Here is a 23,457-nt window from a genome sequence, read left to right as displayed (position 1 = left end):
CTGATGTAAAGTAGACATGTGGGAAATGTTATTTGTTAACTATCTTGTGTGACACCACTCTCTCATCTAAGGACACAAAAAATTAAGAGTTTGAAAATTACACAATTTTTGCCAAATTTCATTTTTTTTCATAAATAAACTCAAGTCCTATTGAACAAATTTTACCACTATCATGAAGTACAATATGTACGAAAAAACAATCTCAGAATCACTGGGATCCGTTGAAGCGTTCCAGAGCTATAACCTCATAAAGTGACAGTGGTCTGGTCATTAAGGTTAAAATTGGCTTGGTCACTAAGGAGTTAATATTGTGCCTCCAGGTAGGACAGCGTTTTTCATGGTCACCGGTTCTGTTTAAGGAGTTATCAAGATTTAGAAAAAAAAATGGCAGGTTCCTTAAAAAAAACAAAAAACTCCCACATGTACACTGACTGTGTGTAATATCACTTAATTGAAGACAACAGGGCGGAGCTCTAAAAAAAGCAAAACAGGATTGTACTGAAATTGAGAAAAACATGACTGTTTTCTTCAAGGAATATCACTATGCTCATTCGTGCCTTGTGTTGCAGTTCAGCATCAGCACCACAGTAGTATGGCTGATCAGTTTCATGTACTTCAAACAACCCAAAGTTTGAAAAAGCTGTGCACCTCTATTCTGGATACCCCTGTAATCTGTGGATTGCAGTCTGTAGGCACTGGTATGAATTCTAACCATGGAAAACATGGATAACACTCGTATGAGAATAACAGACATCTGAATGAGCCAATAGTCAACCAAATTTATCATCCATCAAGAGATACCATTGCACATTACCAGATTATTTAACCCATATTCCCATGCTTTTTTATGGTTTATTCTGTAGTTGTCCACAGTAAAATATGCAGTAGCAATCTGCTCTGATTTAAAAAAGGAACAAAGTGGAGAATCCCTGTGTTTCTGAACTTAAAAAAAAGAAAAAGAGAAACTAAGGCTAGGTTCACATTTGCGGTTGAGTCTGCAGTGTTTCGTATGCAACTGCAAATGCATGGCAAATGTATGCAAATGCATGATCACGCTGAGTTTTTTTCCGCATCAACTTACGCATGACGGATTAAAAAATACGTTTGCACGTGTTTTTGCACGAGTCCGCACTGTTCATGTGCATACGTTTGTTATGAAAACATTTTTCAAGGAGCATTTCATTGGGATTTCTGTATACATATACTTGTGCAAACGCAAGCGAACACATGTACATGCGTTCCTATAGACCAGGGTTCCCCAACTCCGGTCCTCAAGAGCCACCAACAGGTCATGTTTTCAGGATTTCCTTAGTATTGCACAGGTGATAATTGCATCACCTACCCAGGCAATAATTCCATCACCTGTGCAATACTAAGGAAATCCTGAAAACATGACCTGTTGGCTCTTGAGGACCAGAGTTGGGAAACACTGCCATAGACTGTAATGCGTTGTTTTGACGCACTCCTTCCGCAAGCGTCCGCATGCATATGACGGCGGAAAGTTGACGGCAAAAAAAATTCTAGCATGGAGCGTCAGCTGCACGCTGCGAAAATACGCATGCGTAAGCAAATGAGGGCGAACGCATGCATCTGTGTCTACAATGTTAAAGATAGGAAATCAAGACACATGCGGATGTATGCGTCAAACGCTGTGGACACAACCGCAAATGTGAAACCAGCCTAAACCATTGAAAATAATGCAACCGCTTTTTCAATGCATTTTTCTCAGGCTCCCCAAGGATACCTATAACAATAAAATGCACTAAAAAACACTGCTCTGAAAGTCTCTGTAAATATACAGTGGGCATGAGTTTTCTTGAAACTTTGCTTAAACTAACAAACACTGAGTATTTTCTGTCCAAAAAAAAACCCAGCAGCATGTGTTAAGTGAGAACAAAGCCTTCAGATGTCATTTTTTTGCCATTTGCCCCAATGTCTTATCACAGAAATAGAAGCTGTATAGTACAACATAATTCAACAATTCTTGATAATCGTCCGTCTAACGTAGAATGAATAAAACGGGACTTCTCAGGTTAACACGATTTTATTGTATTGTTCTTTGTTATAAATATTACTGCTAATGTTCAGTAAATTATCATTTCTCATCTTGTACAGTGTATATAGAAAATATTTTACAAATATCGAAAATCAAAGCAAAATGAAGAGAAAAAAAAAAGTAAAGTCAGTATGAGCCTTCACGCCCACATGCTTCAATACTAGCGAGTCCAATTCTATAAAGAATTATAACAAGGACATTTCTTTTACAGAAAATTGTTAATCCTTTGGGGGTGAACTCATCTTTATTCCACATTTGGTTTCTATTAGGACAATTAGAATAAAGCAAATTAAAGCAGCAAATTCTTCGCAATTCTCAATTGAGGTGTACTGCATGTTGGCAGAGGTCGTAGGGAAAGAAGGAACACAAGGCCGGGAATGTGGTAGTAAAATTGCAACATCGAGAGCTAAAAATGACAAATGGAGGTTGAATCAGAAAATCCAAAAAAGTGAAGGTTCATACATCATTTCATACTAAATTAAAAGCAGGGGCAGATCAGTGCCCGGCACATGCACATTACTGGCATCTACGAGAGGTATATTTAAGGCATGGTATCAAAATCAGACAACACTTCACATTACTGAAAAAGTTAGTATAAAAACCCAATCTTGAGAAATAAGATTGTTTCAACAAGGTAAATGGCACTTTTCATTATTAATATAGTCAAATTGGTTATTTTGGTTGAAAATCCAGCAAGCAGCACTTAGTATAGCAGACAGGATAGTGGAAAGGCACTCGCTCTCACAGGAGGATACAAGAAGATGCTTTATATTGGAACATTTCCAGTTATTTGACTTGTGCTCCCATATGCACTTGGGGTTTTCGTCTACATTTTACATTACTCTATAGGATATATCATTGGGTTGGAAATGTTCTTGATCAATAAGTGGTGAGCAGCAGAACCTTTATAATTTCAGACAATCCCTTAAATCACTTGTGCAGCATTGTTGCGCACAGACATACCGTATTTTCTGGTGTATAAAACGACTGGGCGTATAAGACGACCGCCAACTTTTCCATATAAAATATGGAGCTTGGGATATACTCCCCGTATAAGACGGGGGTCATCTTATACGCCCAGTCATCTTATACGGCGTGTGCGGTGTGGATGGTTCCCAGGGTCTGAAGGAGAGGAGACTCTCCTTCAGGCCCTGGGATCCATATTCATGTAAAAAAAAGAATAAAAAAAAAAAATATGGGATATACTTACCCTCCGACGGCTCGCAGCTCTCAGCGGTGCAAGCGGCGGCCTCCGTTCCTAAGGATGCATTGAGCGAAGGACCTTCAATGACGTCGCGGTCACGTGACTGGAGGCCGCGGCTTGCACCGCGGGCCGTCGGAGGGTAAGTACATCCCATATTTTTTATTTTTATTCTTTTTTTTACATGAATATGGATCCCAGGGCCTCCTCCAGATCCTGGGAACCATACAGAACCGCTCCCTGCACACGCCGTACCTGGCGTATAAGACGACCCCCGACTTTTGAGATGATTTTCAGGGGTTAAAAAGTTGTCTTATACACCGGAAAATATGGTACTACAGATGTGTTAAAATGCAACTTATTACAAAGAAACTTAGGCCCTAAGGCTACAATCACACATGGGTGCCATACGTTCCGTGTGTTGTCAGTATTTTTTTCCCACCTGACACCACACAAACCTATAGAATTTCAATGACCCATATAGATATCCATTTCAAAAACTGATCCATGTGACTGAGGATGTCCTATTCGCATCGGTTTTGTAGTCTACAGTATGAAATTAAAGTCTATGGGGATCCGTATAAAACACAGAAGACAGACTTTGTACTTCAGTGTTTCATTCGCTTTTCACTGATCCACTGTTTTTACAAACTGACGAGAAAGAAAACTGACGCAATGCCGATGTAAAAATTGACACGGATGTGTGAATGTAGCCCAATTTCAAAAATATTTAGAATTGAGAGTCCTCAGTGGACTAAAGATATATGCCCAATTTCAAGGCAGTAACATCTTAATATATCCTCCTGTAATCTATTTGTCGTATCCAATGCATGGATTTGTGAGATCTGTCAGACTTCACGGATGGATCTACCACCGGTTTATGCATACAAAGACAAGTCATTTTCATTTGAGGAAAACTTTTCGGAACTGGGGAAAGTTTATAGCAGGAAATAAGAGAATTTCTGTCGTCTTGAACTTAGAGTAAAAATAATGTCAGAAAAGTGTGTAACAGCAGGAGAATAGTATGTTAAGTGAACCTACCAAGCTATTTGCCCCCAATATCAGTGGCTGACATCGGGTAGAGATGAGTCTTGTCCATGGTTCCACAAGAATTAACCACACGGATTTCACAGTGAGTACTGCAGGCCAAGTAACAACATATAAAATGCACAAAAGCCTTACAGCAAGAAGACATGCACTACAAAATATTGTCAGCATTATGAAATTGGATTACACGCTTTACACAAATCAAATAAAAAATATCCACAGTTTCACGAGAGTCCATTAAATAGTAAAGCTAATGTGCGTTCACGTCTCCTTGGTTGATACTCTAGCGATTCTCCTATCTCCTCTAAGGCAAGGTTTCCGCCTATGAATGATTGTCATTGCTTCTTAGATATGATGAGCAGCTTCTATATATTGCAGGAAAAGCACTAATTATTTACATCAGGACATACATTTCTTCACAACGAAAAGAGAATGAACCTTCCCTCAGTTTCCGCAGGAGCCATGCAATGCAGTGGTGATCCTCTCGATGAAAAACTCCAGGTCGGCTCGTAAGACAAGAGCTCGAAGTTTGATCCCGATGGACGTCCACTCGCAGAAAGATTCTCTAAGCATTCGGAAAAACCCATACTTTATCTGTAAATGGTACTATTCAGTAAAGAACCAATCGAACCACAGAACCTAGACTAACTTGTCGGTAACAGATATAATCATATTTGGGTAGAACTTAGTACTGACCCATTTGACAAACCTCAACGTAACAGTTCCCAGACTGCAGGTTTTTTATATAAATTGCTTTTGAAATGCATGAGTTGACTCTAAAACAATAGTCTCCAACCTGCAGCTCTCCTAATGCTAAGACTACACCTCCCAGCATGCCCAGACAGCCAGAGGTTGTCGTATCACACTGGGATTGGTAGTTTTCCTACAGGTCGAGAGCCACATGTTTGAGAACATCGGTCTAAAAGAAGGATTTAGGAGCAGAATTTAAGCTTAACTTTTATCCAGTCTTATTGCTACAAAATACATGAAAACCTAAATCAAAATTCAAAGTGTGAACTGGGCCTTTTTTCAGTTTAGCTTGGCTTGATACAGCCAACATCGAGCTGCTCTTCTACAGCCGTAACCGTGTTATCATAACTGAACCTTGGTTTGGTAGAACCACAGGGTAGGCACATTAAGTGCACTTGTAATACACACCCTAAAAATGCAGCCATATTAAACATTACTCCTGAAGGCCGGGTTCACATAGTGCACGATCACACATTTTCTTTGAACTTTAAAAGCGATTGGATCCACAAGAAGAGAAGTATAAGACTTTCGTTTGCATTTTGGAATCCATTCCTTTTAGCCAAAATGCATTGAAAAATGTATTAAAAGTTATTACCTATCCAAGGAATGGGCGATAAATTATAGATTGGTGGGGGTCCAAATGTGAGGACTCTCACCAATCCTGAGAAAGGAGCATGGAAAGGCCTGCTTGAAGTGGAGCGGTGGCTGCGCGTTCTCTATGGGGACAGCAGAGCGCTGTGCTGTGAACGGGACCCAGTCCTCACCTCGCGGCAATTCATTTAGGCTGCTTCCATTGTGCAGCGGCAAATAACATCCACAGACTTATCTTTCTCATTGCGGATTACATTTGCAGCTAAATACAGTGCAATTAAATAGCCATTATTGTCACTACTCTGATCCGATAAATTATACCTTTTCAGACTAATAGAGCAAAGCCTCAGACAGACAACTGCAGGGACACTACATACTAAAAACACTGCATTAACCTACAGGAGACATGCACACTCTCACATACCTTAGTAGTACAATAGTGTTGGATTTTGTGCAAAAAATTAAAGTAGACGAAGCGTCTGTCATCACGTAACCAGCCAGTCACAAGAATGAATGGTACGACCCTACAGACTGTGTGCAGATGAGTGACGGAGCATTGCAAGGTTCACGTATGAAGTCAGGTCTGCTTACGACTCCTACTACAGGGCTAGTAGAGAAGGAAACCCAATTTTATTGGAAATCTCCAACCAGTTCAGGCAAGCATATCTATCTGTTCACTCAGCCGGCACAAGGTGAAGATGCCAGAGGCGTGGAGACATTTACCTACAGTGGCCATCACATCCCGCATGTTCTTACTGAATACCTCTATTTCAGTCCTTCCAGCATCAGAACATGTGCAATATTGCTTCATAGCCCTACAAACTTAGATCACCATCTCTTATAGATCCGAATAGTCAAGTGGTCTATGCCCCCCATTACTTTGACTTTGATTATCCTCAGAGACGTAGATGCACAGCATCTTTAAGTGACATATGACATCGTCATTCCAAAAGCTACTAAACACGGACAAATACCACTCCAACCTCCCGTAATATGGAATAAGTCCTTTTAGTATTAAGTATTTATGGCCAAGGTAACAGATTTGGGAAAACGCTGCTTAATTTTACCAATGGGCCATGGCATCATTAGATTTACACTCCTAGATTGGGCAAGCCTATCAGTTTTGGCATCCTAAGGCCATGTCCAATCATTCATGTTAAGATTAGAATAACATGGCAGCTTTCTTTCAGATACAGTGCCTCTGTTGCCAACTGGTCTAGTATTGCAGCACAGCTACGTTACATTGAATGGGGCTAAGCTGTACTATCACTTATAATCTGTGGACAGGTGTGGTGCTGTTTTATATATTTTTTAATCCTGAAAAAAGCCCCTTTAATCTATTCAATTTATTGAATTAATATCAGGAAGAACTACCAGTTTGTCTCTTTTTCTGTATGCACATTATATTATATTGCTTTTAGGCTGAAGCACACTGGTTATAGAGAAATCCAAGCTTTCCACTGCAATACAAAACACTGCATGCTAGATCATGCTATCACACCCTACTATTCAGGGACGGAAGTGTGTAGGGCCATTGGCCCCCCGAACCATCATATCCGTCTTGTCAAAAAGTGTAGCATGACCCATCTACAGTGTTCCCTCATTTTCCACTTTCATGTACGTAGACAAGTCTGAGCTATGGCTGCCCTTCTTTCGACATAAGGTGCATGGGTCACCTCTGTGTTATGTTCATCCTTGAATGATGGACACAACAGAAAAATGACCAGAGAGTATAAGCTTACATGGCGTGATGAGACTTCTGATCTTTCTTGCGAGCAGATTCAGTGGAAATGCGTGAGCTCAGCCAGGAACGATACATTAATGGGTTTTCTTCGACATTTTGAAGCATTTTACGACACACAGAATTCTTTTGTTTTTCTTGTGTTTTACCCGAATGCTTCATTTAAAAACACATGTGATGTAACCAGCCCCGATACTACCGTGAAAAATCTATTCCTTCTCTAAATTACGAGACGGGAAGAGGCCAATTAACAAAATCGCACATTGCATATCTTAACATTACACTTGAAAGTGCAGAAACTTGTAACTTTTGTGTCGCCGGTCCCCTCAAATGTGTTATCTCAATGATGAGCAAGCAATGTAAAATGCGTAAGACAACTGAACATTCAATGAAAAGATGTCTGGGAGGACACACACTACGCAGCACGATCAGGTCTCTTTCACACTAAGGAACACGGAGGACTGACACACAACATATACCTTCATAAAGGGTCACCTCAGTTAATCCTGGAGTCTAAAACCAGCACAGCCAGGATCCTCCATCACGTACGTGTTTTGTACAAAGATAAAACAACATCACTAATGAGCCTTGTATAAAAATCATATCAATTATATGGCTCCCTAACAATATAAGGCTCGATTCTGAGACTCTTCCAGTTAAACAGCAACTCAGAATAACTAAAATATGTTTCTACCCAGAATTGCCATGAGGTTGGCATCACACCCTGTGGGTGTTGGATTCTTAGAAGCGGTCTAAACACAAGCGTCAGTCACAGGGCTTCCTGGGAGAAGTTCTCCGTTCACCACGCCATCCTGCGTCTTCTCCTTCCCGGCCTCAACCTGTTCGGCTTTCTTCAGATCTCGCTCATGGAGCAGGGGAACAGACAGGAGGACCAGAGCTCCGATCAGAGGGGGAATGCCAGCCAGGTAAAATGCCAGGTTATAATTACCAAAATGATCCCGCAGCAGTCCTGTGACAAGAAACAAAATGCCATATTTGTGATTAGAGTCACATAAAAATACAAGGTTCTCTATTTTTGTTAGACAACAGCACCTTCAAGGGTTCACCCAATTTCCAATTATTCTTACACACGTCCAGGATACATCCACTTAATCCAGCTACTAATTATCACTGCAGCGCCAATGTCCACACTTAAAAAGTGCTGCTCCCTTAATGGCATGGTTCTATGGTGTATAACATGGAGGCTGATGAGGCTCATGTGACCAGACCCCGCCGTCAGCAGTCTCCGATGACCCAGCACTAGAATCTAGAGCATATGCAGTGCTGTACATAGTGGTATTCAACTAATGTCGCTAATGGCAGGGTCTGGTTACACGAAGTTGCATCTAAGGCCTTGTTCCAGAGAACAAAACTAACAGGGGGCTGCACTTTCTAAATGAGGACATCAGCACCACTGTGGTAATTACATTGCATTAAAGTGGACCCTTAGCAAAATTTTGAATCATGTGGAACTGGACTAATAATGGCCGCAAGGAAGACATTTTTAAATTTTTTTTTTTTGCTTCTAATAGCAATCAAAGCATTTGGCACCTAATGAGTTATTTTTTGTTAAGTCTAAGTGGGTGTTATCAGAGAGCTTTCACTGAGTGTGTACTTCTCCCTGTATGACGCTGACCAATCATAAGCAAGCAGCAAAACAGTAGAAAAAGAAAACGCCCCCACCATAGATTAGAGCAGAATTCTCAGTGTGTGAGATGTAATCACACTTATGTCTGCTGTGCTCAAGCAACTTGTACTCGCTCTGCAGTAAAACTAGCGCTTTCATTAAATCTCACACAGGAGCATACTGTTATGGACTAATCCTATGTGATTAATGACAGATTAATGACATCCACCTCTAATCTGACTGCAGAGCGATTGCCCTGAACACAACAGACATAAGTGTGATTACTGACACATCTGTGTTGGGGGGAGGACAGTACGGCAGAGATGATCCTGCTATTAGAGCAAGGCAGCTGATACCTTATAGGGTATATAATGTGGAGAGGTGAAATTAAAAAAAAATAAATTATTCTGCTCTGCATTATTATATCATGTATCCCGCTCAACATGAAAATTTGGTGAGAGCCTCTTTAAGGGAATACTGACAACCCCCCAAATCAATTAAAACTACTTACACTTCATAAAAACTCCTCGATGCACAATGACTTGTTGCACAAAAATGGCCACCTCAATCAACATATTGCTCAAATGATTGACAGCGTTCGATTGTTCGGAGTTAGCGCTGCCACATTTGTATCCCCTGCCCTGACTCTGCAGGTGTGCGCACAGTGTCAGTGCAAGCATGCTCTTACCCCTCTCTCCTGTCTGCAGCGGCTGCTCGCTACAAGGTGATCCTGTGTGCAGTGACCGAGTGCCTAGAGGACTGTATGAGTAGTTTAATTCAAGTCTTGGGGTGACACACACCCTTTAAATGGAGCTTTCTTGGACATTTGTACAAGTATTTACAACCCTTTAAAATAAATTGGCTTCATTTCTTCATGGAATCTGAAACTTACATCAATAAAAGGAACCTTTCATCATGGATGACTTTACTAATCGAACGAGTGGAATCATTATAATATGAGGGGGAGGGGGGGATAAGCCGCTGCCTGACACCAGACAGGGGCTAAGCAAACTGTGCCCAGCAGCTTCAGCAGATGTGTGCTCGCTGTGATAACCCTTCTGACTTGATTGTATATGAATATCAATATCTACAAGACATGGAGAAATGATTTACATGTATTAGAGATTTACCGATCGCTGCCTAAAACAAACCTGCTAAAGGAGGTCCAGCGGTCATTGGAATGGACATCAGTCCCAGGACGTAACCAATAGCTTGTGACGCTTGCATTGGGCCCACCAACTCAAAAGCAATAGGGCTCATCATGCTGATAAGAAAGCCATCGCACAAGCCAAGGAAAAGGCACACAACAATCACGCTTTCAAACACTTGGCACTGTGGCAGCATCATACTCATAATGCCCAGCAGTAAAAAGGAGGCCACCTGCAAAATACAACGAGTGAAGATCATAAGAATGGAACAGGAAATCCCGATCATAAAAATGTCGACTTATCCAAGGTAATCAGTGCATGGGATAGACCTGGTAATACAGGAGAGATAAGGTGGCAGTATACACCGGTAGATTGCTGGTAATGTCATACTACATAACATAAAGTGTGCAGCTAACAAGCATTAGTGGCCAAAGACGATAACGCGCTGAGAACTGCACTGGCAGAAAGGGTGTTAGCTGCTGGAATTATGAGCAGTGGAAAAGTGCGAGATTAAACACTAATCCTAATGGGTCTTTACTTCAGTGCAGATGTTTCCCTCATTCATCCCACAGGAAAACAACTGCAACATTCCTGAGGGGACAAAACGTGTCAAGAACAAACCAGTGATCTGCAGCAGTTCCAGGACAGACAACGCTACAATAAAGTTATTTGGACAAAAGTAATGGATGTGCCGTACCCCAGCAAGGTCTTACTGATTCTTTCCATTAACTTACTGCTCTTCTAGGCCTTAATCAGGCGTCCAATTTTTCCATGTACGAGAATAAAAACGGACCAATGATCAGACAGTGTTGTCCGAGTGTCATTAATTTTTCTTGTATGTGGAGAGACGAACGTTTCTCTGCTTTCTCCTTTCTGACAGTCTGTGAAAATTGGACCGTACTCGGATGGCATCCGAGTGCAGTCTGAATTTTTTCCATAGACTTGCATTGCTGATTTTGATCTGACACGCAGATCAAAATTACACATAGGTTTGTGAATTTCCGCAGACCGCGAAATACCACGCACATGTGAATGGCCCCATAGACCATCATAGGTACGAATACTATCCACAAAAAAACTATGGATAGCACTTGTACATGAAAATCCTATGTCTGAACGAGGCTTTACACTAATCTGTTTTACCACAAAACTCCAACCTTATTTAATTTCCTAGATGGAAATCCCAAATTAAATCTTCACCCCTCGAATCTCCCACTACAGATAGTGAAATATGTGTTCGCAATAGCGTAAAAACAGACACGGGAACATTTTTTTAAATTATTTAAATTGAAAAATTGTTCAGTTTTGGAAGTTTTAATGGAGAAAGGTAATTTATAAATGTGGGACAACCACTTTAATACCACAGCTTTGCCACCTATGTTGTATGGGAACTTCTAGCTCCAGCTGACATACTCTGACGGTCGAAGAGAATTGAACACACTAACCCCTCCCTTTTGTATTAACCCCTTTCTGACCTCGGACGGGATAATACGTACGAGGTCAGAACCCCCAATTTGATGCGGGCTCCGGCGGTGAGCCCGCATCAAAGCCGGGACATGTCAGCTGTACAAAACAGCGATCCACCCGCCGCTATTAACTAGTTAAATGCTGCTGTCAAACACTGACAGCGGCATTTAACTGGCACTTACGGCCATCGGGCCGGAAATGAGCGCATCGCCGACCCCCGTCACATGATCGGGAGTCAGCGATGCGTCTGCATAGTAACCATAGAAGTCCTTGAAACCTCTATGGTTGCTGATGCCGGATTGCTATGAGCGCCACCCTGTGGTCGGCGCTCACAGCAATGCAGGAATTCAGCTACATAGGAGCGATCTGATGATCGCTCCCATGCAGCTGAGCCGGTCGAGTTGTGCCAGCTTCTAGCCTCCAATGGAGGCTATTGAAGCACCTACACATATTTAGTATCGCCGCGTTCAGAATAGCCCGATCGGTCAATAAAAAAAAAGGATTAACCTGATCGCTAAATGGCGTAGCGAGAAAAAAATCGAAACGCCAGAAATACTTTTTTTTTGTCGCCGCAACATTGCATTAAAATGCAATAACGGGTGATCAAAAGAACGTATCTGCACAAAAGTGGTATCAATAAAAACGTCAGCTTGGAACGCAAAAAATAAGCCCTCAACCGACCCCAGATCATGAAAAATGGAGACGCTACAGGTATTGCAAAATGGCGCAATTTTTTTTTTTTATAGCAAAGTTTGGAATTTTTTTTCCACCACTTAGATAAAAAAAGAACCTAGACATGTTTGGTGTCTATGAACTCGTAATGACCTTGGGAATCATAATGGCAGGTCAGTTTTGCATTTAGTAAACCTAGCAAAAAATCCAAAACAAAAACAAGTGTGGGATTGCACTTTTTTTTGCAATTTCATCGCACTTGGAATTTTTTTCCCGTTTTCTAGTACACGACATGGTAAAACCAATGATGTTGTTCAAAAGTACAACTCATTTTGCAAAAAATAAGCCCCCACATGGCCATATTGATGGAAAAATAAAAAAAGTTATGGCTCTGGGAATGAGGGGAGCGAAAAATGAACACAGAAAAATGGAAAATCCCAAGGTCATGAAGGGGTTAAAGCATCTAATGCGTATGTGCAAATGTCACTGTGAGGGAGGGGAGCAGGGACCACTGTGTCATCCTCTATTGTGATCGGTGGATCCTGTTTTATTAGCTGTATATCGGCTGTGCTACCTGTCACTGTAATCCTGCCTCTGCTGATAAGGAGCCTGCTGAAAACTCTTCCTGAAAGGACAGGAAGTAGGAGTCTAAAAAAGCCCCAGTGGTCAGTGAGTAACTAATACAATTCTTAAATAGAATAAATGAGTAAAGGTTGTAACAGAAAAAAAAATCAATAAATTAATATATCTCACAAAATCCCGATTTACACAATAAGAAATTTAAGACGACATTTAAAATTGGACAGCACTCTGATGCCATCTGATTGCTGTCTGTTTTTCACTGATGGCGAGATAGAAGGTGGAGAAACTTTTTATTTTTTTGTCTCATCCAAGAATAACTGAGGAATCTCTACACAAAACCCCTGATGAAACTAGCTAGGACTGTTTGTCTCGTATGGAAAAAAAACCCAGACGTCTGAATGGGCCCCAAGGAGAAATATGTTTGTTTGCGAGACCAAAGAATCCTCATGCTATTATGTCTATACATTACACATAGACCGTGGGCAGGTGTAAAAGACTGCATACTGCTATACACATATTGTAACGAGTCTGTGTGCGTCACCTTATATGCAGACCTGATTTATAACAGTGTTCACTTCTCAACGTGAAATATACTTTTAATGAATATTCAGTTATTTCTGGGAAATTGAAAGCCAATAAAATATTCTCCTGTCTGTACTCACATGTCATGATTTAAAAGTCTTGTTACATAGGGTCTGGGCTCTAGACCCATTACACGTCAGCGGTATAAAATTTCCTGTAACCTATACAGCCTCTTATAAAACCTCAGACTTTGGCTGGCCTAGAAACTCGCTAAACATAGCACTTCATTTCCAAAATCCAGCAGGGACCTTCTATATGTTGTAACGCTGGATAAAGAAATGAATGTTACCCTATAAATTACAATGCAGCAGCTGCACCACATAAAAGTTAAATACGGTATTCACAATCTGCCTGGGCTAACAAAAACGGAGGATAAAGAAGCCTAACCACTCCAAAGATTAGTTATCAATATTCTCTGGTGAGAAAATCAGGGTAAAATGTGCATGGCAAGAAAAAAAAAACAAAACAAAAAAAAACATTGTGTTGATCACCTGAAAAGCGTAAATTTATGAATTTGCTGTCAATCCATTTTACCATGGAGGAAAACATGGAGAAAACGGTTTAGGCTGCTTCAAATTAGTGTCCAAAGTCAGGGAAATTTACAGGTGTGCACATCCCCAAAAATGAAGCGCGAGTATACAATAAATACTAAGGTTTTCCCTTTTTTCAAGTGACGATTTTGTTCGGTTCCCTGACCACATCATCATCAAAAGACAAAAAAAAAAAAAAGACAAACCAGCAGGACCCGGAGCGCCACATGCAGCATAGGACAAGCTAATGGCCTCCCTAATCAATCTGGCAATGGTGCTTTTGGATACCCCATATCCCTTTCTGCTACCCTGGAAAACTACAAATAGGGAGTGATCCTTCCTCCATCGACTAGTCAGCCATTGTAACATGGACCTTCTCACATCTAACGTATGAAATTTTTCTTCCCCTGGACTCCTAGGATTATCACAAAATGAAGGCAATTTGATCTCCTGACTCCTATGAAATGTAAGAACTACATTAGGTAGATAGGCCGGATCTAGTCTTAGAACCACCCTGTCCTCGAATATCTGTGCGTATGGGGGACATATAGATAGGGCTTGCAAGTCACTCACCCTACGGGCTGATGTTTAGGCCGGGGACACACACAACGTATAAAAATACGGTCCGTTTTACACGGACGAGAATCGCACAAATGTTTACAAAACAGTGATCCGTGTGCAGTGCGAGGATGCGATTTCCTCGCATCAAATTATCCGTGTGACATCCGTATGGCATCCGTACGCGGCTTGCAAAATGGACATAGAATGGTTCCATGGCCTGAAAAATTACTAAAAACATATATACAGTCTAAATAAATACATATATATATATGTCAGTGAGACACATATATATACATATGGTATTTATATTTCATACAGCGCTAGATAGCAGAAAAGCCGGTAATTCAATTGCCGGCTTCTGCTATCTCCTTCCCAAATACGACAGGATATGAGACATGGTTTACATACAGTACACCATTTCATATCCCTTATTTTTTTTTACATATAATAATAATAATAATAATAATCTTTATTTTTATATAGCGCTAACATATTCCGCAGCGCATTACAGTTTTGCACACATTATCATCACTGTCCCCGATGGGGCTCACAATCTAGAATCCCTCACTAGTAATGCTAGAAGTGTCTGTGTGCAAAATTTGGGGGCTCTAGCTGTGAAAATAAAGGGTTAAATCCCGGAAAAAACTGGCGTGGGCTCCCGTGCAATTTTCTCCGCCAGAGTGGGAAAGCCGGTGACTGAGGGCAGATATTAATAGCCTAGAGAGGGACCATGGTTATAGGACCCCCCTGGCTAAAAACATCTGCCTCCAGCCACCCCAGAAAAGGCACATCTATAAGACGTGCCTATTCTGTCTGGCACTTGGCCAGTCTCTTCCCACTCTCATGTAGCAGTGGGATATGGGGTAATAAAGGGTTAATGTCACCTTGCTATTGTAAGGTGACATTAAGCCAGGTTAATAAGACACCTATCCATTACTAATCCTATAGTAATAAAGGGTTAATAAAACACACACACATTAGGAAAAAAGTATTTTAATGAAATAAAGACACAGGGTGTTGTAATAGTTTATTAAACGCTCAATCCAATTGAAGACCCTGGTCACCTGAAACAAAGTTAAAATAAAAAAACAACAATATCCCATACCTTCCGTCGTTCAGTCATGTCCCACGCTGTAAATCCATCAGAAGGGGTTAAATAATTTTACAAGCAGGAGCCTGCTAATGCAGCCGCCCCTGCCTGTAAAATCTGGGGAATGAATGGAAAGCAGGGGAACGTAGCTACCTAGACTTGCGGTGCTGCGCCCCCTGCTGTTATAAACTCAGATGAACTCGAGCGTGAGAAAAGATTCAGAAAAATTCCCATGCTCGAGTTCATCCACGTAAGCGAGGCTGAACTTCCACGGTATTTGAAGGGCATCTACCGCAAATGGCTTCTCTCTTGGATCTAACGAGCAGAAGCTCTCCACCTTTCTGTTGTGAAGAGTGGCAAATAGGTCTATCACTGGCCTGCCCCAAGCCTGCACTATCTGTTGGAATACCCGGGGATTCAATGACCATTCTCCCTGCTTTAGCCTTTTGCGACTTAGGTAGTCCGCTTTTGTGTTTTCGACACCCTTTATGTGAAGAGCTGTGAGGGATAGTAGGTGATGTTCTGCTAACTGGAGATGGACAGATGTTGCCTCCATAAGGGAAAGGGACCTTGTTCCCCCTTGGTGGTTGATATAAGCCACCACTGCATAATTGTCCGACATGATTCTGGTACGACTACCCTGAAGGATAGGGAAGAAATGCTTTAAGGCTCTTTCAACCACCCACAACTCTTACATTCGACGTCTGATCTCTTTCTAGCAGGGACCAGAACCCCTGTATTGAGAGGGCCCCTAGATGTGCACCCCCCATCCGTACCGCTTGCATCCGTCATGATCACTTCCTCTTCCTTCCAGTGTTAACCATTGAATCCCTGACACCAAATGATCCCTTTACAGTCCACCAGACTAGGGAATCTCTCACGCCCACTGAAAGGTGTACTTTTCCCTCTTAATGCCCTTTCAACAACTCGCAGCAGGTATACAGGATGTTAGTGATCCTAGCAGGGAGATCGCCTTTCTTAGTGTCATTACAGGCTGCTGTATTGCCGTTGACACAAGACTCTGTATTTTGATTATCTTATTTTCCGGTAGGAGACAGAGCTGGCGCCTGGAGTCTAGAACCAACCCGAGGAAGATCTGAACTTTCTCTGGTGCTAACCTCTACTTGAGGATATTTATCTTCCAACCCAGTACTGTAAGCGTCACAGTCACTTCTATTTGTTTTAAACAGTGATCCACCGACCTCCCTATTATAAGGAAGTCGCCCAGGTACGGGACGATAACTACATCTCAAGAACGGAGGAAGGACATGACTTCTGACATTAGCTTGGTAAATATCCTTGGCGCTATACAACCCGAATGGGAGGGCTGCATACTGGTAGTGCCTGACCTGTCCTTGGACATACAGTGCTACCCTCAGGAATTTTTGATAGTCCCGATGGATTGGGACATAATAATAAGCGTCTTTCAAGTCTATAACTGCCATGAAGCAGTCCTGGAACAACATTTTTATCGCCGTATTTACAGACTTCATTTTGAAGGAGCAATTCACTACTGACTGATTAAGTTTCCTCAAGTTGACAATAGTCCTTAGCAAACCATCTGGTTTTTTTTATCAAAAAGAGAGGGGAATAAAACCCTTTCTCTTGCTCCTAGGACCCTCTGGACTTCTACTAGAACTTGTTTTAGCACCAGTCCTGACACTTTCACTTCTAAGGCTAATTGTTCTTCTGGGGATTTTCTAAAGTCTATTTTTAGGCCGTCTTTGATGACACTCAATACCCAACGACTGCAGGAGATATTTACCCAGGCAGGGAAAAAGAAAGTCTTCCCTCTACCTCTGGCCTGATGTCATTGGGAGGGCTTTTTTGATTATGTAGAGGGTTCTTTAAACATGTACCTAGATCCTTTCCTATCTCTGAAGTCCCAGTTCCTTCTATCTTCCGGGGTAGGGGGGGGGCGGCAGCCTCTATTAAATAAGGAAGGTTTTCTAATATCCACCGGAAAGCGAGGGAATCTCTTCTTTCTATCCCCTTTCTCTAAAATGTTCTCTAGTTTTTGACTAAAGAGGAATTGACCGTCACATGGGATGGAACAAAGTCTATTCTTTGAAGGTAGGTCACCAGGGCACCCCTTTAACCATAAGGCGCAGCTGTATTAGACAAGCCTGCTGCTCTAGCTGCCAGTCTTACGGAATCTGCTGAGGAATCCGCTAAGAAGGCTGCTGCTCCTTGTACTAACGCCAAATTGGCTAGGAGCTCTTCTCTTGGTATGTTAGTTTTTAGTTGTTCCTCTATCTGTTGCAGCCAGATCATAAGGGAACAACAGTACATGTCCCGGCTATTGCTGGTTTTAGACCCCCTGTGGCCGCCTCCCAGGTGTGTCTCAAGAACCCATCCGCCTTTTTTTGTCCAATGGGTCTCTTAACATGCCCGAGCCCTCTAAGGGCAGGGACGACTTTTTAGGTGATCTGGCTATAGCGCCATCAATTTTAGGGATTTTATCCCACCCTTCTGAGTCTTTTTCCTCAAAGGGATACCTTATTTTAGAAGATGAGGGGAGGCTACCAGATTTTTCAGGCTTCTTTCACTCCTTCTCTATAAGTGCCTTTACCCTAGCGTTAACGGGGAATGTGCGCTTCCTTCTTTCCTCCAGACCCCTGAACATAACATCCTCTAAGGACCTGGTCGCTTGTTCGTCTTTTAGGCCCATTGTAGTCCTGACTGCTTTTACCAGTCTATCCGTGTTTTCCGTTAGAAAGCATGGTCGGCCCCCTACATCGCTATCTGAAGAGGAGCCAGAGGACATGGAAGAGGAGGGGGAGGGAGACAGAGGATCCCCATGATATTTCCCACCAGATTGTGAGGCTTCAGAATCTGTAACAAGCTCAAGGCTTTTCTTGCTTCCCTTTTTAAGGACTGATTTTAAAGAACCTTTCACCTCTGCCCTAATCATGGCCCTAAGGCTACTTTCACACTTCCGTCTTTTGTGCTCCGTCGCAATCTGTCATTTTGGGCAAAAAACGGATCCTGCAAATGTGCTTGCAGGATGCGTTTTTTGCCCATAGACTTGCACGGATGAGCACACGTCGCATCGGTCATGCGACAGATCCATCATGTTTTGGCGGACGCCACGCACAAAAAAAGTTTAATGTAACTTTTTTTGTGCGTCGCGTCCGCCATTTTCGACCGCGCATGCATGCCCAAAACTCCACCCCTTCCTCCCTGGACTGCAGAATGGGCAGCGGATGCGTTGAAAAACTGCATCCGCTGCCCACGTCGCGCAGTAATTTCACAACGTCCGTCGGTACTTCGGCTCGAAGCATTGCGACGGGCCCGTACCGACGGAAATATTAAAGTAGCCTAAGCCTAGAGGCAAAGTCAGGGGTTTCTTCCGGAATAGTCTTTTGAATACAGTCCGCGCATCTGCCACTGGACTGCTAGCGGGATATTACAGAGGGCACATTCTTTGTTCTTTAACTCGGCACTAGCCTTCCTTGGGGCCTGGTAAGCAAACAGAAAATGTAGCCCATTACCACCAAGGTGACATTCACGAAGATCACTCACCACCCGCTGGCAATCAAGGTTACCACATTTTGAGGCTGATCAGGAGTACGGACGTCTCTCCTAGATGCTGAGGAGTCCTGCGACCTCCGGTCAGGGCGACTGCCGCTCTTCCGCTTGAGCGGCTACTCCTCTTTGTGTGCTGGTGACCAGGCATAACACCTGGTAAAGGCTCCTGCTGCTCCATGAGATCCTCCATAATGGGGAGCTTTTGGACATAAACGTTTCCTCTGTGGTCATCCCTCCATTTAAGGAGGGATCCACTGCGCTCTCTGCCTCTTCCGGTGCCTATTCTATGCTCCTCCCTTCTCCGCACCCCATCGGGGCCCGCCAAAAGGCCCTGCATCCCGGCCGGCATTCCTGCTATGGGCGCCGCCATCTTGGAACCAACGCGCAGTACTGCGGGCACGCCCATTCCCAGCGTGCCTTGCGTGCGACGCCAGCCGCACATCCGGAAGTCAGCTATGGAGCCGAGGGCGGCCAGCAGAGGAGGGAGAAAGGCGTGGCAGCCGCAGAAGAGCCCTGAGACCCCTGACTGCGCCATACTGACGCCCACACGTGTGCTAAGCCCCCACAGGACCTGCGAACGGCCCATCCACAGCCTGAAGGCCGGCATACAGGCGCTATGCCTGCTCTTCCAGTGCTGGGACAGGAGTGGGTGAGTGGACGTCTTCAGAAAAAAAAAACGCCGTGATCTCAGCACTAGGGTTCCCGTCAGGACAGGAAACCCAACTGAAGCGAGGGAGAGGTACCGCCCTTTTATTTTCAGTAGGTTTCCTGTCCTGGCAGAGGCGGATCCCTCTCTCAGGTATGCTGTCATGGGGGAAGGGAAAATCAAAGACTCCGAGGACCTGTCGCCAGTCAGAGGACCTGTTGCCAGTCAGAGGACCTGTCGCCAGTCAGAGCACCTGTCGCCAGTCAGAGCACCTGTCGCCAGTCAGAGCACCTGTCGCCAGTCAGAGCACCTGTCAGCAGATGAAAAGTGGCCAGTTATGGCTCTTATTTTCTTCCGGCTTCGTCTCTGACAGTGGGTGGGGACCTGCCTATTTAGCACAATAACATGCCTGTTTAGGCAGTCTCCTTTTCAGCAGTGACACCAAGGTTACATATGTGACGGAATCAGCTGGAGTGATTAAATCGTTCCCACAATCTTCTTATGATGTCTTCTGCATTGTCAGCAGACTAGACCTGACGCTACAGCATAAGGTGATTTTGATTCGGAGGAAATTCATAAGCAGCAGCCAGAACAATCACTGGGCGACTGGACTTTCCAAAAACCTCTGTGGATTACTGTTTCCTACTGTTATCTTTTCAGAATAGTTTACATATATACACAAACTATATGATCCTGTGCCATGAGAAGTACAGCCACAAAGTAAATGTTGGCACATTGCTTGTGAAGGAACAAATGTTCAAGGGCAGCCGCTGACATCTGTAATGTCAGGATGACTCATTATCCTGATCTGCACCAGAAACCCCCCCCCCCCCAAAAAAAAAAAAGCCATGGTTGCTACGGTTACTCTTTTGCAAAATAAGTGCTGTGCTGCTGACCACTCTGCCCTAGTCTGCAGATGCTCTCATTCTCCAGTGCAACTTAAGGGGCCTCAACCTAAAGGACTGCATCAAAAGTACAATACAGATCAGCTACTTAGTGCAGAACATAAAACAATGCACTAGCTACTAGAACTAGCGAGCGCTATATCTTAACAATATGCCATCGCTGTACGGCTTCACTATGTTAGAGGGTGTCCACCCTCTGCGTTCCCCACTGATCGGGAGTATGAAGTTCTCACTAGAGTGGGGCTGTGCTACACGTGCCTGCACAAGGTTCAGGGACGGCTGCCATGTGGAGGGAGAAGCCTGACACTAATAATGGTTCATTCTCAGGATGAATGTGGTTAATAAAAACATATCGCCTATGCCCCATTTGAATGAGGCGCCACAGTAGAGCGTTCAGGTATAAAAAAGTATATGGGAGTGACAGCAGGGTACAGTGAAGTCAGACACTTCGTACCTATCCGACCAGTAAGTGATGCTTTAATTTTAGGAAAAACCTCTTTCAATAACCATGATAAAAGGGCATTCCCATCCGGATTACAGTGGGGGACTCCCCTGCCATTACAGCCTTGATGTGGTGGAAGGTGAGTCTTTCTCGAATTCTTGCCTAGAGCTATATTGTTGCTTACATGTGACTGCTTTGCCAAGCATCTATGAGCAGGCGGAAATTCGTTTTTTAACCCTCTTCTGGAAGGAACCAGTCCCCCTGCTGCCATGTTCTGGGGAACCCCAGTTTTCAAGGAATGACTCTTGAGAAACACTGTTCTAGGCAGCTGCCATTTATACCATATTATTGTAGCTCCATAACTAAACTTCATATATGGAACCAATACATTTCCTAAAACTTTTTTAATGCCAATACCTGTAAGTAAATCTTCTTTAGACCAGGAATACAGTCACCAATTTTACCAGATGCAAGACGCCCCACGCCAGATGTTGCTCCAATGCACACCAACAGTATCCATTCCTGGGAATTTTCCTTAAACTTCTGCTCCACAAACTTTATCTGAAAAAATAGAAACTCCGTTAAATAGTCCATAGCAACAGCTTTCATAGTGCAGTGGTTTGTATTACTGCGTGGCAAATATTTTATATTAAACAGCTATCATATACAAGTGCATAATGGGCAATTGAGAGTTGGTGCAAATCGATTCGTAGGAACCTGCTTTATCGGCCACATCGGTGCCCAGGGTGTAATTAACAGAAGAAATATGGATGCAGTCAGGTAAGAGGTGCTTCTCAGGTCTCCCGTCCACGCTCAAAAATTACTAACTTGGCCAATGGAAGGGGTCCTGCGAATCGATTCACACCACCTGTGGTAAGCATCCCAGCCGTGCAACTCCCACTATACAGGAGCCTAGGTGCAGAGGCATCACAGTCCCTTATCTGCAGTAATACCAGACAAGACGGAATGCAGTAAAGCGGGTGCACTGCTCCAGAGACTGTGTGACTACGGCTGGTACTATAGTTGATAGTTGTTACGTATATTTTGACCATTTGTAATATTCACATACCAGGTGTATGTATGGAACAAAATATCCCAAAACCGTTGTAGCAATACCGCAAGCCCAGATTCTGTAGGTCTTCTTCCTGAACACTTGCATGTTGAAATATTTCCGGGCATGAGCCAGATACTGCTGGGTCTTGCTCCTTCCTGCCAAGTTCTCTTTAACATCTATTGGGGGTGTCAGAAGTGGCTTGAACGTCAGAGAAAGGAAAATCTGGATGAACATGAAAACGCTGAGCACTTGAAACGTATGTGCCAACCCGATTTCTTTTCCCATTGTCTTCAGCAAGAAAGGAAAGCAAACTGTGAACACGCAACTGCCCCCGGCCACTATACCATTCACAAGACCAAGGCGCTTCTTGAAATAATGACCAAGTATGACCAGGGAGGGCTGGAAAGCAAAAGAGGAGCCACAGCCAAAGAGGATCCCATACGTAAAATAGCGGACACCTAGGGAACTGTGGAGAAAAATAAAATGATGTAGATCTTTTCGTCAAGCAACAACTTCAGCATTTTACAAAAAAAACAAAAACAAATGTGAACATGCCCACTGAGTAAACCATGATTAAGATTAATGGCCGTCTTGACGAGGCCTAGCAGTCACACAGGATACTGAGGATATATTTCCCATTTTTGTGATAATGTGGGACAAAGTAATATCAAAGAAAAGGAGATTAAGAAACAAAATTGCTGGGATTTCAGTGGTCTTTTAATTCATAATAAGCACTAGAAATCCTACTGGAGCTTCTGGCGGTCCAGCCTCCTTATAGAACATGTTTATTAAGTGTCATCGGCTGATCCTGATCTAGACGCAGATTGATTTTTTTTCTAATTGTTTACCATGTTTCTAGTTGTCCTCAAGTTGTTGTTAGTTCTTGTTTTTTCTATTTATACCTGTTCTACAACGGTATTCTACATAATTTCCGAGTACCGCTCAACATCAAGTACCGCACAAAGTTCTAATCTAATTCTCAACATGATCATGATGGGCTACCATGCCTTTGTGAGAAGAAATTGCAATTGCGATACCAGACTCATGTTTCTCCTAGAAACTGTTCTAACTACAATCCCTAGAACTACTTCAATAACTAATTGTATTATTTCCAGTCTCACAGCGGTGCATCTTCAGCTAAATGTGTACATGTGGACTCACCAGGAATAATACAGATCAATACGAGAAGTGAACAAACAAATGGAAACAAAATCTGCACTGGTTCCTTGGATCT

General features: G+C 43.0%; 1 protein-coding gene across 1 annotated transcript in view; it reads right to left on the bottom strand.

The window, feature by feature from the left end:
- Window positions 1-2,025: 2,025 nt before the first annotated feature.
- SLC16A2 (solute carrier family 16 member 2) overlaps window positions 2,026-23,457 on the bottom strand; it is a 204,191-nt gene continuing 182,759 nt past the window's right edge. Inside the window, exons 3-6 of the mRNA XM_069747228.1 lie at window positions 22,239-22,689; window positions 21,587-21,730; window positions 10,165-10,393; window positions 2,026-8,356 (exon numbers count right to left, since the gene is read on the bottom strand). Coding sequence (XP_069603329.1) covers window positions 8,139-8,356; window positions 10,165-10,393; window positions 21,587-21,730; window positions 22,239-22,689 — 1,042 coding nt within the window. The 3' untranslated portion in view covers window positions 2,026-8,138. The remainder of the gene's footprint in view (window positions 8,357-10,164; window positions 10,394-21,586; window positions 21,731-22,238; window positions 22,690-23,457) is intronic.

The sequence above is a fragment of the Ranitomeya imitator genome, chromosome 2 (genome assembly GCF_032444005.1).
Source record: "Ranitomeya imitator isolate aRanImi1 chromosome 2, aRanImi1.pri, whole genome shotgun sequence".
Taxonomy (NCBI): Eukaryota; Metazoa; Chordata; class Amphibia; order Anura; family Dendrobatidae; genus Ranitomeya; species Ranitomeya imitator.
The sequence above is the reverse complement of the archived record's forward strand: the minus strand, read 5'-3'. Positions and strand labels throughout refer to the sequence as shown.